We start from the raw sequence: 16,086 nt of genomic DNA, 5'->3' as shown, positions 1-16,086 counted from the left end.
AATTTCAACTGCCCAATTCAGTTGTGACATTTTAAAATCTCCCGATAGAATTTAGAGGTATTTCCTCGTAAAAAGACCGGTGACAATAAAAAGCGCATTCAACTTTTGATTCACCAAATCAATTCACTTCAGTTTCATACCTTTTTTCCGACACAGATGGCGGGTACTAACATTCAAAAACACACACCTATCTCCCGCAGGTATTTCGGAGGAAGATCCTCACGGTGGCGGTTTCTAATCACAACCACACTCCTATCCGACACAGATGGCGGGTACTAACATCCACAAACACATACCTATCTCCCGCAGGTATTTCGGAGGAAGATCCTCACGGTGGCGGTTCCTAATCACAACCACATCTCACAACCATGTCTCCCATCAAATCATTCCACTCAGCATTCCAACCAAGAAATTCAAGAGATATTTACCAAGTTTGAGAGAACATTACCGAGAGCTATTAACCCAGCTCTGAAGGACACAGCCTACCGGGAGAGAGTCGGGTTTCCCCCCCTCGCGCTCTCTCAAAAAACCAGTCTCTTTATGCTCAAAAAACTGGATCGAAACCCCAAAAAACAAACTCCTCCTCTACACCCAATTTGTGGAAAACTGCGCATGCCCTCTAATGTACAAGGCTGGACATGACTCGACATGTTCCATATCTTATGGCATAAGACACACCTTCCTATGTTAGTGTAAAAAGGACTTGACCCTTTTTTGAGGCCTCTGTGTTTCTCCTTAAGCCTGGAGCCCCCCTCCCTGTGAACTGCTGCCAGAGGAGAGGGAGAAAACGGCCTACTCTCTTTATCATAGACCTTACACTCAACCTAAACAAACCACTTTGTTTTGTTTATACTGTAACTATAGAAAAACCTAAAATATGAAGTATTTTTCATTGTGGGTTATACAAAAATATAATTGATTATATTTGATTATAACTAACTTTCGTTTTAAGTATTAAACATTCTATGAAAACTCACAACACCCTCTTTTCAAAACGCAAAGTTATCAAATAGCAACAGAAAAAATTGTAAGCATACATACATATTCAAAAACCGTCAAGAAGCATTCTCATTATGGGTTTATACAAGAATAGGATTGATCATATATGATTTATAATTAACTTTCGTTTTTAAGTATTCACTTCATATATGATTTATAATTAACTTTCGTTTTAAGTATTCACTTCATATGAAGATCTCAACACTGGGGATGCTCAAATCGCTCAGAGAAAGGAGTACGAATGTACGGCTTCCCCACTGACACAGAGCGGAGGAAAAAATGGCTGGCTCAAGTCAGCAGGAGCAATTTCACGACCAACAGCAACAAAATATGTGATGTAATTATATACAAACACTGCATTTGCACTTTTTACAAAACGAAAACCACACCATTGGGAAAGCTTAATGTTTTGTTTAATACAAAAAAACAGGGAAAGGCTTGAAAAACACAGAGTTGAGACTCAGGGTGCAGAGTGAGGGTCTCAGTGCAGGTATTCAGGCTCCATTGAATCCCCCTCTGGTTCTTGTGCTGAAAGAGGGAGTAACAGACAGGAGAAAGGATTATACACACCTATATAGCACACCTATTGGATGGGAAATTGCCTTGGGGAGATAACTTATATTACTTATATAAAACAGTAGTATTAAACTTACCTTGTGTTTTCACTCTCACTTAAGTCCCTCTCCCTTTGCCATCAATCCAAAATCAGCTGAGCTGCAACATTATACAGACAGGTAATAATCAACATAATCACAAGGACACAATATGGCTCTGCTAAAAACACTCACTCTTACACGCACCAAAGTTATATTTATCTAATATTTAACTCCCTCCACCCCCGCATACAATCCCGTTTAGAAGCCCCTCTTCTCTAATTCAACAACGTTGGACGAAATGACATTAAGAGAACGGAATTTACAATTAAAAGGCTGTTCAACGTGTGTTGCTAACTTGATTCGGTATCCTAGCTTAATCTGGTATCTGTAAATGTTCCCTAAATCTACTAATTTAGCAGCGACGTGCAGTCAGGGGAGGCAGAGCCTCACCTGTCATACACCAATGTAACGGAAAAACAACTAAAGAAAAACTAAATAATAATAAAATGTCTCTCTCCACTGATCTGTGTTGTAAGTGTGATTTCTGTATGATTCCAATTGCTTTTTATAGTCAAAATCAGCAAATTGTCCGAGCTCCGCTACAACTACATGGGAGCGATGAGGAGTGAGGCAGCGACGAGCTCTGCCTCACGTAAACCCACAGAAACTGGCTGGATCGCGGGCACTAATGTAGCGCAGGCACTTATTTTGTGAGCGCGCTCAAGCCAGTTACTGTGTGGTAAGGTGAGGCACAGATGAGCTCTGCCTCACCTCAAAATGCGTCACCTCACAGAAACTGGCTGGAAAGCGGGCCCTAAGCGCATGCCTGCACCATCTCACTGTATGTCACCAATGTAATGTTTGTAGATCCCTTTATTACATTTATCCTCGCCATCCATAGTCTCTAAATAACTTATTTCACGTATATGATATTTAGGCTCGCTGGTCTCATCATACAACGGCAATGAAAAAAGCACCAGGGGAGGCTGCCATAACCTCTGCCGCACTGAAGGGGGCGCAAGTGAGCCCACAGGTTCTTGTTACTACTGTTATTCTATGCAGACGCAAACAACAAGCTAGACTTTTGAAACTAGAGGATGATAAGGAGGACTTTTACAAAAATGTAATGGAGATTGTTGTCCAGAAGGATAGCATGGACTTCATCTTCAAGTCAAGGTAAGACCACAATTGTAATGAACATGGGATCTTACTAAGAAAGAACAATCCAATATTTAGATTTTGGGTATCCTTTTGTTGAACAGTCTGTTTAAAATGAATCGAAGCATCAGACTAAAAAAGCTTTTGAAAATAACCGAACATTTCGATTAAGGTCAAAATATAATATTTGTAAATCTGACTCTGAAAGAGTCAGTGCCTCACCAGCCATGAACCTCACCGCACGTCACTGTAATTTAGGGATAATCCACTGGCATCCTTTAATACACATGTTAATTTGAATCAGATGTACTGATAATATCTGCAATATAAATCTTTAAACTTCTTCTTACCTTTAAAAGTCCGTCACGAACGGTCTATTATGCTGCAACTCTACAGCTCTGCTAGCCTTGGCGCTAACTTCCGGGGAACGATTGAGAGGCTCCACGATCCGCCATTGCTGTAAAAAAGTGGTCCATTGGAGTGAACGGAGATGACGTAACTCTCAGTCTATATGGCGCTGATTAAGCCTAATCAATAAAACCAGGGATTGATTTTTTTTAAATGATTTGAAAAAATGTGTGGCAGCGATTAAAAACAAAAAGATTTCTAGCTTATATAAAAAATGTCAGGCCCAGTCAAATTGCCCATCGATCTAATCAATGACATTAAATTGATTCTTTCCCATAAACATAACTTTTCAGTGCATGATTTTATTTATCTTATTTCACTTTAACACCAAAAGAAGGTTTTTGTTTTTAGGTAGGCTAGTTTTATATGTTAAGTAGCTAAGCACATCAGTAAATTATCCCTAAATAATGTTCCTGTGAATGCTAAACCATTTATAAAAACAATAAGATGTTTACAGATTTACAGCAATAAATTGCATATTTATTTGTTAGGTGTCAGAGTGGTTAATCACAGATGTAGTTCCAGTAATCCAAAATTCGGTTCACAGATAGCAAATAAGCTTGACTCGGACAAAATACGTCTCAGGATAGTTTGTTTTTTACTTACACAAAAAGGTATCAAATACAAATACATATTCTCTCAGGTCAAAAAACTATGTTGCTCGGTGCTTCTTTCTCCTTCTCACACACACCAATCACCAGCAGCTGCCGTCGGCTATAACGTCTCGTAATCACGAACAGCTGCGGTCGTCTATGCCGTTAATTTCACACGGCTGGTTCCAATAAATGATATAATAGCAAACAACAAAGGATAATAATATTCAAATATACATTTTAACATATGGCTCCTACATTTCCGGCCCCTAATTGGCTAGGCGGGGAGCATACCAATTACTAAAAATACACTTAAGTAGGACCATATAATCTAAACATAATTAAGCAACTGTAAGAACTTATATTCTTTTACTGGAAGTCCGTTTTTGTTTTCAATATACTTCAGTACAGTAGTACTGTCTGTCCAGAAGATAGATTGCTCCAGCTAAACCTGGAGCTCTCTTCTTAGCATCTTGTCGACCTTGACAGCGACGACTGCTGCTGTCAACTCCATTCTCCGGATGGTGATGGGTTTCAGTGGAGCGACACTGGACTTTCAGATCGGCAAGGAAACCTTTATTTTGCCTTGGTTGTTTGCAAGATGTAGGTAGCCATTCCATATGCATCCAAGCTGGCATCGGAATAGTGGTGGAGCTGTGCCATCTTCAGGGGTTCAAACCCTGCCGGTTTGACTTATCTCTGCACATAAACTTTGACAGCTGCTCACGGTCGGCCAGCCACTTCATCCATTTCTGGGCCTGCCCACTGTTTATCTTTTCATCCCAGCCTCTCTTTTCCCTACAAAGGTCCCTCAGAAGGAGCTTCGCTGGCAGTACCAATGGGGCCAGGAACCCGAGGGGGTCATAGGTGGAGCTAACGATGGACAGGATTCCTCGTCTTGTAGCTGGTTTGTCCTGTGGTTGCACTTTGAACCTGAAGGTGTCTGATTCAGTGCACCACTGAGTACCAAGGGCTCTTTCCATAGGAAGCTGCTTATGGTTCAGGTCAAGATCTTTGACTTCCGTTGTGCTGTCTTCTTTAGGGATGGACGACAGGACGGCCCTACTGTTGCTGACATACTTTGTTAGCCCGAAACCTCCACTGGCGCACAGATGTCTGAGGTCCTTGGCCAAAGCAACAGCAGGATCTTCTGAATCTACAGACTTTAAACAGTCATCCACATAAAAGTTTCTGAGAACCGTTTCCACCACCTCTGGTGTTGTTTTGCTTCCTCCATCCTGTGCTGTTCTTCTTAATGCATATGATGCGCAGCTGGGAGACGATGTAGCGCCGAACAGGTGCACTGTCATTCGGTAGTCTTCCATTGGTTTGTTCGGATCACCATCCTGCCACCATAGGAAATGCAGAAGATCCGCATCTTGGTCTTTCTTTGGGTGGTAGAGACCGTGATGAGGTATGTACCACACACGTCCATCTTCTCGGCTTAACTGTTTCATGGGGATTTTGACAGCGTAGCCTTTTCCATTTATACCCGCCATGAAGTCCTTGTAACCTTTGTACAGGTCCGGGGTTTTGCTGAGCTTTCTTTGGAGACTTGCGGCACGCTGCTCTGCCATGCAGCGGTTGTTTGGCATTTTGGCTGTCGTTTTGCAGTGGTAAGCCAATGCAGTAGTGCCCATCCCTTAACTCTGCAGATTTGACCACTGACCGCATAAACTGATGATCCTCCTGGGACATCTCTTCTTTGTCTTCACAGCTGAGTTCTGAGAAGTCTGTGTTATATTGCTTGATCAACAGTTCCTCTATGTTAGCTATGGAGATGTGGTTGGCTGTAATGTGGCTCACAACTCCATCCGCTGCCTTGCTGCCATCATCTGTCTTCTTCGGCCCATTCACTACCCATCCAAGGGCAGTCTTAACTGCATAGGGCCCGTCTCCGATGCTGTTTATCACCTGCCATGGCTCCAAAGCTTTAGGGGTGTTGGTTCCTATAAGCATGGTGACTTCTCCTATTATCTTCGGGATTTTCACCTCTTTCAGATATGGCCACTTCTTTAGGTCTTCCTGCAGGGGGATGTTTTCTTTCTTGACCAGTATATCTTTACATGTAAAAACCTTAGGGAGTTCAATGTACTTCCTTTCTTCAAGTCCACACACTTCCAGGTCCGACAAGATACAACTTTGGGCTGGCTTCTCCTGGCCCATAGTTCTGAGTAGGATCGTAGTTTTCTTGCCTCGAACGTTCAGCTGTGTCTTCAGTGATTCAGTGCAGAAAGTCGCCGTACTTCCTGGATCCATGAAGGCATACGTCTCCACAACCTTCTCACTTTTATTGGACTTGACTTTTACCGGTACTATATCAAGTACACATTCTCCGGCCCCAGTGTATCCACATGTTTCCTGTGTCAGTGACACGAGACCATTTGAGATGTTCTCATCTGGCTTTCTAAATGTAGCACTGTCCTTCTCAACGTGCAGAATTCCTGGGTGTCTTAGGGAGCAGACTTGACAGGTCATCCTTTTATTGCAGTTTCTGCTAAGGTGTCCCTGTGTAAGACATCCAAAACAGAGGCCTTTAGCTTTCAGAAACTCAATCCTGTCTTTCGGTTGTTGCTCTTTGATGCTTCTGCAGGAATCGAGTGTGTGGTCTCTATGGCAGAACAAACAGGGTTTTTGAAAGGCATTGACAGGATTTGTAGCTGAGGAGATGTACTTTAAGTTTGAGGGTGGTGTTTTCTCTTCACTCATTGGAGCGACAGCTGTGGCAAAACTGCTTCCCCTTTGCCAGCCTGACTTCCAAGCTTTAGAGTCCGTGGCCGTAGCTTTTACTTTTCCTTTAATACCCATCCTAGTATCATGCATGCTTCCAAAAAGAGGGTCGTTAGCCATTTGTGATTGTCTGTATATATATATATATATATGTCACTAGGTCTGTAAACCTTGCTCTTCGTCCCTTTTTCTCTTGAACCTCGAAAGCAGCAGTTCCTCCATCTTTCTTTCACCTTGTATGGGAGCTTTGAGGCGACGACTCTCATGTTAGTTGGATTGTTCATTTCGTCCATATACTCTATGTCCTCCATGGCATTACGGCACGTAATCAGGAAAAGGGCATAGGCATTCAGAGCTTTTCCATCTTCAGATTTGATCTGTGGCCACTTTAGAGCTTTATCCATATAGGCGGTAGCAATCTTAAATTCATCACAATAATGTTTCTGGAGTAGAGCCCTGGCTTCTTTGTAGCCTCTCTGTGGTGCCATGTGCTCACAACTGCGGACAAGCTCTTGAGGTTCCCCTCCAGTGAACTGTTCCAAGTAGTACAATTTATCGCTGTTGCTCTCTGCCTTGCTGTCGATGACATGGTTGAAGGCTCTTATAAAGGACTTGTAGGTGAGCGGGTCTCCCTTGAACACAGGCAAGTCTCGTTTAGGAAGATAAGACAGGTTATGCTGCCTTACCAGCATCTCTGTAATCTGACTTTGACGCTGCATCACAGCGTAGCTGTCCCTCTCCTCTCCTCTACGGTGACCTTCTCTGGGGCCCGGTCCGTGTGCTGCATCAGAAGCTCCATCCTGCGTGTCCATCCACCTGCTTGACTCTGTTGGGTGTGGCATGACAGTTCCTTTTAGCAGGTGTGCTGAGGCAAGTTTCTCACCATATTTAGCTGGTTTTGGAGCAGTTCTGGATCCGGTGCCAGATGTCTCTGATTTGCCATGACGTTGGCTGCGTTTGAGGTAGCTGCTCATACCATCCTGCTGGTCTTCATACCTGTCAAGCACCTTTAACTTTGCATCACATTCAGCTACAGCTGCATCCATCTCTAATTGTTCTCTTTGAGCTTTGAGCTGCTGAAGCTGCTTTGCTTGCTGCTGGAGCTGCCTTGTTTGCTGCTTTGCTTGCTGCTGTATTAGAGAGGCTTCTTCTATCTCAAGGGCCTGCTTCTTCTTTAAGGATGCTGCTCGAGCTAGCAGCACTGCCTTCTCAGCCTTGGCTCTCCTGCGAGCAGAAGAAACAGTAGAGGAAGCCACTGTATGGTTACTGGCTCTGGGGGTGCTGTCTTCAGGCCTGATATCATCTACTTCAGACGAGCAGGCTTCCTCTTCATGGTCCTCTTTTGTGCTGACTTGGGATTAAACCAGTGTTACTGGTCTTCAGACGCCTCCTCTTCAGGTAAGAGAGTTACAAACTCCTTGTTAATTTCATTAAACTCTCCATATAATTTAGCAAAGTCATTCAGGATTTCTTCTTCCACTTTATCCACATTGCTATCATTTTCTTTAAGACATTTCAGCTCATTAACCTTCTTGGTGAGCTGGCCCAGCTTCGATCCTTAATCCATTTAGCCTGTGGAGCCTCTCCTCTTTGGCCTTTTCCGTGAGCTCCCTCCCTCTTGTGGCTCCTTTCGGTTAGTTCTTCCATGGCTCTTTCAAATTAAACTTACTACAGTGCTTATACTCAACTAAAGGTGTCCAACAATAAACGCTTCGTTTTTATAGAAAATGTCTTTGTTGCACTGTCTTTCTAAAAGAACAACTTATTTAAATGTATTTTACAAACGAAAAGCAAAAGGTAATCAGCTGGTAGTTGGAATCAGCTGATCCATTCAGACTCCCTCTTCTGTTGTAGCGATCTCCCTTCCGTCTTCAAACATCAACATAACAACAGGCCACTTCACCGTCTTTTGTTCTTCGGATATCCCACTTAATGCGCCGATCTCCGTGTGTGGAAGAGCAGTCTTTGGCTGCTTCTCAGGTCGATTAAATGAAATCCTTGCGTCCCTCACTTGCGTCGTTTCCCTGCGTTTAGTCCCTCCCACCAGGGAAGCATGGAGGGACGCAAGGAAACCACGAGAAGCAGGGAAATGAGTTTTAAGAGCAATGGGACGAACTTTCCTCCAGAGCGTCACGTGAAGCGACGTCCGTTTGTGATGACGCTGCACAGCTGATCGTCTGACAGCAGCTCTGTCCCCGTTATTTCCACACACACCCCCGCCTCTGTTAGTACACATTTACTGACACAAACATTTGTATCATCTGTTGCAGACCCCAATAAATACAAGAAAATAAGAACTCATTCTCAAAAAAAGATAAACGCCATTCTTAAAATGTATAAACGAACAATAGTTTGATTAATATTGATTAGAGTGCACAATAGAAATAAAATAATTGAGAGAAGAAAAAGAGATATGTTATCTATCAAAACTCAGTTAGATTAACATTCATTGGATTGCACACGTTGTTTGTTTGTTTGGATATGTAGCATATTAACATTTTAAAAGCACTTAATGACTGACTGAATGGAAATGACAATAAATGAAAATGTAAAACGAAAAAAGCGATCATGAAAATGTTTCCAAAAAATGAATTAAACGATTTTTGACCACTTTGTTGTTCAGATATATCACATATTTGTAACTAAATGATACATGCATTGAAACAAAACACGTTATAAACTGAGGAGTGACTCCCGTGAGGTTCATGTATTTTCTTCACTCTGCTCTCATGTCAAGAAGCATCAGATCAGTGCATGCACTGCCTCGTCCAATCAGTGAGCGATACACAGTAAGGGGGCGGGGTGAGTATCTGAGGATTTCATCGGAGGATGGTCTGGTGGTTCCTCGGTTATCGCTCCTCCATGATCGCTCCTCGATCCCCGGTCCTCCGGCAGAAATAAGAGCCATGGGACGGTACTCAAGATGGCGCAGGCAAATCAACTTCCGGTGAGACCGAGGAGCGAGGAAATGAAAATAGTCGACCTGAGAAGCAGCCTTTATCTTCACCTTTCATGCGATGCCGTCACTGGAATCCCTCCTTCATAGCTCGGCTTCTCCAGAGCATAGTTTTTTGACAAATGTAGTTCCAGTAATCCAAAATTCGGTTCACAGATAGCAAATAAGCTTGACTCGGACAAAATACGTCTCAGGATAGTTTGTTTTCTACTTACACAAAAAGGTATCAAATACAAACACATATTCTCTGAGGTCAAAAAACTATGTTGCTCGGTGCTTCTTTCTCCTTCTCACACACACCAATCACCAGCAGCTGCCGTCGGCTATAACGTAATCACGAACAGCTGCGGTCGTCTATGCCGTTAATTTCACACGGCTGGTTTCCAATAAATGATATAATAGCACTAACAACAAAGGATAATAATATTCAAATATACATTTTAACTAGGGCCGGGACTCGATTAAAAAAATTAATCTAATTAATTAGAGGCTTTGTAATTAATTAATCGAAATTAATCGCATTTTTAATCACATATAAATATTTGACCTGAGAACAGTGAGAAGCAATTTTTTTCACATGGATTTTTAGTATACCATTAGGCGCATTCACACCGCAGTACTTTTCCCACAAAGGTTCATGAGAACTTGGTTCATGAGAACTCTTTGAACCTGGGGGTGGATTAGGCAAATGAAGCCGCTGACGTCACTTCTTCTTCTTCTGCTTTGGGTTTACTGGCAGGCCGCAAACCACCCAAAGTCCCCGGAGTTGCGGAAGGCTTCAGTAGAAGCTGCTGGGACTCCCAGCAGCTTCTACTGAAGCCTTCCGAGTAAATCGCCAGAACGCCGACACCTCCTCATCTCCACCGCTCCCATGTTTTATTTTGTGTTGCCATAAATTAGTCTCTCTGCGTTTCTGCGCTGGGCTAATGCTAATAATGCTAATACGAGGATAATAAAATGGCGGCTTCACAAAACTTTTTGGGAGTTTTACGGGGCGTGGTTTGCAATCCTTCCAGCCAATCAGAAATATAGCTCTTTTCTCACAAGAGAGCCGTACGAAAGTCCCTGCTCTCTAGCAGCTCTCTGCTCTCTAGCAGGGACTTTCGTGGGGGTAAAAAGGTTCTCATGAACTAATTTTAGTACCGGCTCTTTTTGGTGTGAACGCGATAAAAGAGGCTAACGTCCACGCTAGCTTCCACACCAGCTGCTATATGTTTTGCATTGAGGTGATACTTGAGGCTTGATGTGCTGCGGTGATATGCGAATTCCTTTTTGCATAATTTGCACACAACCGTGCTCTTATCGACGCTTCCATCCGTCCGTTTTTCAAAACAACATTTCCCACTGTTATTCACTGTGGTTTGTTGTTGTCTGAAGTCATGAACGTTAGTTGGTGCTCCAGTATAATCGGTACGCCTGAAACTCATCCAGTGAGAAACGTTCCGCGGTGCAAAAATAAGTGCGATTAAAATGCGTTAATTTTTTTAACGCGTTAATTTTTGTGTAATTAATTAATCTTAATTAACGCGTTAAAGTCCCGGCCCTAATTTTAACATATGGCTCCTACAACAGAAATTAAACAATGGTATCAGAGCAACCTCCGAAATAACTGATCAGTCTTTAATGACATACCTGGCTGTCTTGAAAAAGGTCTTCTTGGCGTTCCCCAAGGTCTTCAATCAGGCACCTGGCCACTGCATCCCTTTTTTCCAATACTCTGGGCCTGTGAGGAAATGCATTTTAGTGAGAAGACTTATTTCTGCATTTGCATATTCTTGAATGAAACATTTAAATAAATGTACCTCATCAATTGTGCTCAGGAGAGGGCGCATCCTGGAGCCAGCATCTCCTCCTTGGCACGCATCAGCTGGAGCGAGTGGTGTTAGTGTACCCATCCAGTTTCAGCATCAAAGTCTCTTCCAGTGAAAGAGTTGTTGTGTGTCGGAACTCCTCCTTGATCTAATAAAGAGCATAGGAGACAACACTCATTACTCACAACTCTGACAGCAGTGAGTTGAAATGGAAAAAAATAAACGTAACGTTCTCATTGAATAAACCAGGCCATCTCTCCTTGAAGACACTGACACGTGGGCTGAGGGTCACCACCTCCACTCCACTACGAATTGTCTGCAGGATTTAAAATGCATAGGACTGAGGATGTTACACTTATATTCACATTTCTTACACTGAACATTACCAACAAAATAACACAATTAAACATTTATATGTAGAAATATCCTAAAATATATAACAATGAGCTTTGGCTCTGCTCCGTGGTAATCTATCCAGTCCTCACGATAATATACACAGTAAGCTTAATGTAAACATAAGTCTATAAGCTATTGCTGCAGCTATACCTACAAAAAAAAAAAGAATCATAAATCATTATTACTGTGGCTTGGCAGAATATACGATGGTTATTTTTCACTAAGAGATAGTCGCGAGATAGTTGTCTCAGTATTTATCGTTTCATGCACGCTCATATGAATGCTCCTTGTTCACGCGCGCCGGGGCTGGAGTTTAACAACACCGTGTCCCAGTCATCAAACGGGACAAACTGTATTTCACTCTCACCATTGTTAAGCACAGAGCGACCGAACACAACAATATATATAGTATAGAGTGGCGAAGTCACGCCCATCTACTTCCGGTCCATGGGACCCCGGAAGCGGAAAATTATACATTGAAATCAATGGAGAGAGAAAAGTTATCTTTTGATCCCGTTTGAATTGTGCCACGAATGACACATATGATGTTTGTCAATCTTAAACAATAATTTCCATGTAAAAAAAGTCACAGTTTGTCGTAAAACTGTTGAGATATAAGACTATGAAAAATACGCAACTAGAAAGACTACAAATCCCAAATCCCATTCTGGGTCGCGTAAGTGATGTCATAGGCGATAAATGCTCCAAGACTGGTTGCGACTCGCAATTAAAGCAAAGAAGAAGAAGAAGATCTCATAACTGATTTATTCCCTCCAATAAATATAAGAGATTGCTCCAATAAATTCACTTTTACAAGATGCCTGTGTGCTTTGTACCAGGTTGTAATCACAAAAGTGATCATACCACTTGCTCGTTCTATCGCTTCCCGTCTGATGAAAGGACCAGGAGTCGTTGGACCAAACATATCAGGTAATAGGGTAATATACATGTTTTGCATGGAACATAGTCAAGTTAGCTACCTAGCTAGTAGCGAGCACGTTAGTTAGCATCACATTACTTAGCCTTGTCATTTGTATTAGCCTTTAAGGCAAGGCAAGTCAAGTTTATTTATATAGCACTTTTCAACACAAGGCAATTCAAAGTGCTTTACAAAAAATGAAAAAAAATGGCATTTAAAATCAGTCATTAAAAAGAAATGCTAATAAAATAAACATTAAAAAAAAAAAAAGTTACAGTGAGTTCAATTAAACATTAAAAGAAAAAATACATGGATAAAAGTTACAGTGCAGTCTAAGATATGAATAGTTCAATTAAAAGCAGCGACAAAAAGAAAAGTCTTCAGCCTGGATTTAAAAGTAGTCAGAGTTGCAGCGGACCTGCAGGTTTCTGGGAGTTTGTTCCAGATATTTGGAGCATAATAACTGAACGCTGCTTTTCCATGTTTAGTTCTGACTGGGGACAGAAAGCTGACCAGTCCCTGAAGACCTGAGAGATCTGGATGGTTCATAATTTAGCAGGAGGTCAGAAATGTATTTTGGGCCTAAACCATTTGTCACAATCTTAAGGAGAACCCAAATGCAGCACTCGAGAAACCAAGGAGAATTGGTAATACACTTTATTGGAGATTCCACTGGATCTGAGGAATTCCAACCGAGCAGTTTAACGCACCGGAGGACAGCGGGCAGAAGGTGAGTCAGGGACAGGCAGAGAGTCAGGGAGTAAGCGAGGCGGTCAGCGGGGATACAGGCAGGGTCGGATAACAGGCCAGACAGGATAGTCGAGGGACAGGCAGGATCAGGGAACAGGCAGAGCAGGCAGATCGAGGACAGGCAGGGTCGGAACCGGGTAGGCAATCTAGTTTCAAACGCGGGAAAGACAAGCATGAGGCAAAGTACAATCTGGCAAAGAGTGTGTGTAAGGTGCGGGTTTAAATACTGGCAGAAGCTAATGGGTGCAGAAGAGAAAGAGAGTGAGCTAATGAGTGGGTGTGGAAAACAGGTGAGACAGGTGAATGGAAAACTACTGGTGAATGATGGAGCAGACTATGACAGAACCCCCCCCTTAATGGACGGCTCCTGACGTCCCTAAATGCTAATCTACAGAGGAGGGTGGGATTAATACTCATCTGAAAAAGTTCTTTTGGCCTCCCTCTCCTGCCCCCTGTCGGAATCTGCGTCCTCATCAGAAACCGGCCCCTCGCTGTCCTCCTCTGAAGAGCTGACGGTAAGAGGAGAGACTCTCCCTGTGTTTCTGCCCGTCGACGTGACGGTCTTAGACGGTTGCTCAGGATTACGCCGATGGAACTCCCTGATGAGCCGGGGGTCCAACACATGACGAGCTGGAACCCAAGCCCTCTCCTCAGGGCCGTAACCCTTCCAGTCCACCAGGTACTGGACTCCTCTTCCTCTGCGACGGGAACGAATAAGTCGTCGGAGAGTGTACGTAGGCCCGCCGTCAATCATCCGGGGCGGTGGTGGGGGAGGGACCTTAGGAACCAAGGCACTCTCTCGCACAGGTTTGATCCTGGAAACGTGGAAGGTGGGATGGATCCGCAGAGTCCGAGGCAGTCTTAGCCTTACTGCTGCGGGAATTGATTATCCTGACAATCTCAAAAGGTCCAATGAATCGAGGTGCAAGCTTCTTCGAATCCACCCGTAAAGGAATATCCCGGGAGGAAAGCCATACCTTTTGGCCCACCTGGTAGACAGGTGCTTTGGAACGTCGGCGGTTGGCAGAGGAGGCGTATCGGTTGGCCGAACAAACGAGAGTTCTCCGGGCTTGATTCCAGGTCCGTCGACAACGACGGATGAAAGCCTGGACGGACGGACAGGTAACCTCCCTCTCCAGGGCTGGAAACAGAGGGGGTTGAAAACCCGTAAGCACACTGAAATGGGGACAACTTGGTGGCCGAACTGACCAGAGTGTTGTGGGCGTACTCGACCCAGAGCAGTTGTTTAGCCCAGGCCGCTGGGTTCTTGGAGACTATACAGCGTAAGGTCGTCTCCATCTCCTGGTTCTTTCTTTCTGTCTGACCGTTGGATTGCGGATGGAAACCGGATGACAGACTGACCGTGGCCCCAAGGAGCGTGCAGAATTCCCTCCAGAACACTGAGGTAAATTGAGGACCACGATCGGAAACCACATCAGTAGGCAGCCCATGGAGCCGGAACACATGGAGCAGGACCAGCTCCGCCGTCTCTTTGGCTGAGGGGAGCTTGGGTATCGGCACAAAATGAGCCATCTTACTGAATCGGTCTACCACCGTCAAGATGGCAGTGTGTCCGTTGGACGGTGGCAGACCAGTAACAAAGTCCAGAGAAATGTGAGACCAGGGGCGATGAGGGATAGGTAGAGGTCGTAGGAGACCAGCAGGAGCTTGGTGAGAAGACTTGTTTTGATTGCAAACAGGGCAGGCATTAACAAATTCCCTGGTGTCCTCCTTAAGTGTTGCCCACCAGAACCTTTGCTGGACTACCTCCCATGTACGTTGGATCCCAGGATGGCAGGTGAGTCTGGAGTTATGAGCCAACTGGATAACATCAGACCTCAATGTCTGCGGAACGAACAGGCGGTTCGGCGGACAGGCACTGGGTCCCGGCTGGTCCTGCTGGGCGGCCTTGACCCTCTCCTCCACCTCCCAGATGAGGGCGGCGACGAGCTGAGGAGTCGGAAGGATGGTGTCCAAGCCCTGGGAATGTTACCCTCCCTCTCCAAACTGACGAGAAAGAGCGTCAGCCTTAATGTTCCGAGAACCAGGGCGGTAGGAGAGGGAGAAATTGAACCGAGTGAAGAAAAGGGCCCATCTAGCCTGTCGGGAATTCAGTCTGCGGGCCGACCGGATGTACTCCAAATTCTTGTGGTCGGTCCACACCAGGAAAGGTTGACTGGTCCCCTCGAGCCAGTGACGCCACTCCTCCAGAGCCAACTTCACTGCTAGCAGCTCCCGGTTTCCCACATCATAATTTCTTTCCGCTGGAGTCAAACGCCTTGAAAAGAAAGCACAAGGATGGAGTTTTTGGCTGTTCATTGCTCGCTGAGACAGGATGGCTCCCACCCCCATATCAGAGGCATCCACCTCCAAAACAAACTGTCTTACAGGATCGGGTACTCGGAGGATGGGGGCGGAGGTGAACCTGGCCTTAATCTTCTGGAACGCCTCCTCAGCCGAGGAGGACCACTGGAACATAACCTTAGAGGAGGTCAGGGCTGTGAGAGGAGCGGCCAAGGTACTGTATCCACGAATGAACCTCCGGTAGAAGTTGGCGAACCCGAGGAACTGTTGTAGCTGCTTCCGGGATTCTGGAACCGCCCAGGAAGTGACTGCATCAACCTTGGAAGGATCCATCTCGATACTCCCCTGTCCCACAATGTATCCCAGAAAAGAGACAGAGGATGTGTGAAACTCGCACTTCTCCGTTTTAACAAACAGCGAGTTCTCGAGCAATCTCTTGAGAACCGCCTGGACGTGGTGCACGTGT

The 16,086-nt window shown here is 44.4% G+C and overlaps 2 protein-coding genes across 2 annotated transcripts; both read right to left on the bottom strand.

Moving 5' to 3' along the window:
• Window positions 1-4,419: 4,419 nt before the first annotated feature.
• LOC117549855 lies at window positions 4,420-6,226 on the bottom strand. The gene has a single exon (XM_034221953.1). The coding sequence runs from the start codon at window positions 5,392-5,394 to the stop codon at window positions 4,420-4,422; it is 975 nt and encodes a 324-aa protein (XP_034077844.1). The 5' UTR covers window positions 5,395-6,226.
• A 7,230-nt stretch (window positions 6,227-13,456) lies between these two features.
• On the bottom strand, window positions 13,457-14,190 carry LOC117549810 (chromobox protein homolog 7-like). Its single transcript, XM_034221895.1, has one exon. It carries the CDS (start codon window positions 14,068-14,070, stop codon window positions 13,723-13,725), a length of 348 nt encoding a protein of 115 aa, XP_034077786.1. The 5' UTR covers window positions 14,071-14,190; the 3' UTR covers window positions 13,457-13,722.
• Window positions 14,191-16,086: the final 1,896 nt, after the last annotated feature.

The sequence above is a fragment of the Gymnodraco acuticeps genome, unplaced genomic scaffold (assembly GCF_902827175.1).
Source record: "Gymnodraco acuticeps unplaced genomic scaffold, fGymAcu1.1, whole genome shotgun sequence".
Taxonomy (NCBI): domain Eukaryota; kingdom Metazoa; phylum Chordata; class Actinopteri; order Perciformes; family Bathydraconidae; genus Gymnodraco; species Gymnodraco acuticeps.
The sequence above is the reverse complement of the archived record's forward strand: the minus strand, read 5'-3'. Positions and strand labels throughout refer to the sequence as shown.

Excerpts from the sequence above, each read along its gene's own strand:
- LOC117549855 (XM_034221953.1), bottom strand. The coding sequence starts at position 5,394 with ATGGGCACTACTGCATTGGCTTACCACTGCAAAACGACAGCCAAAATG.
- LOC117549810 (XM_034221895.1), bottom strand. The coding sequence starts at position 14,070 with ATGATTGACGGCGGGCCTACGTACACTCTCCGACGACTTATTCGTTCC.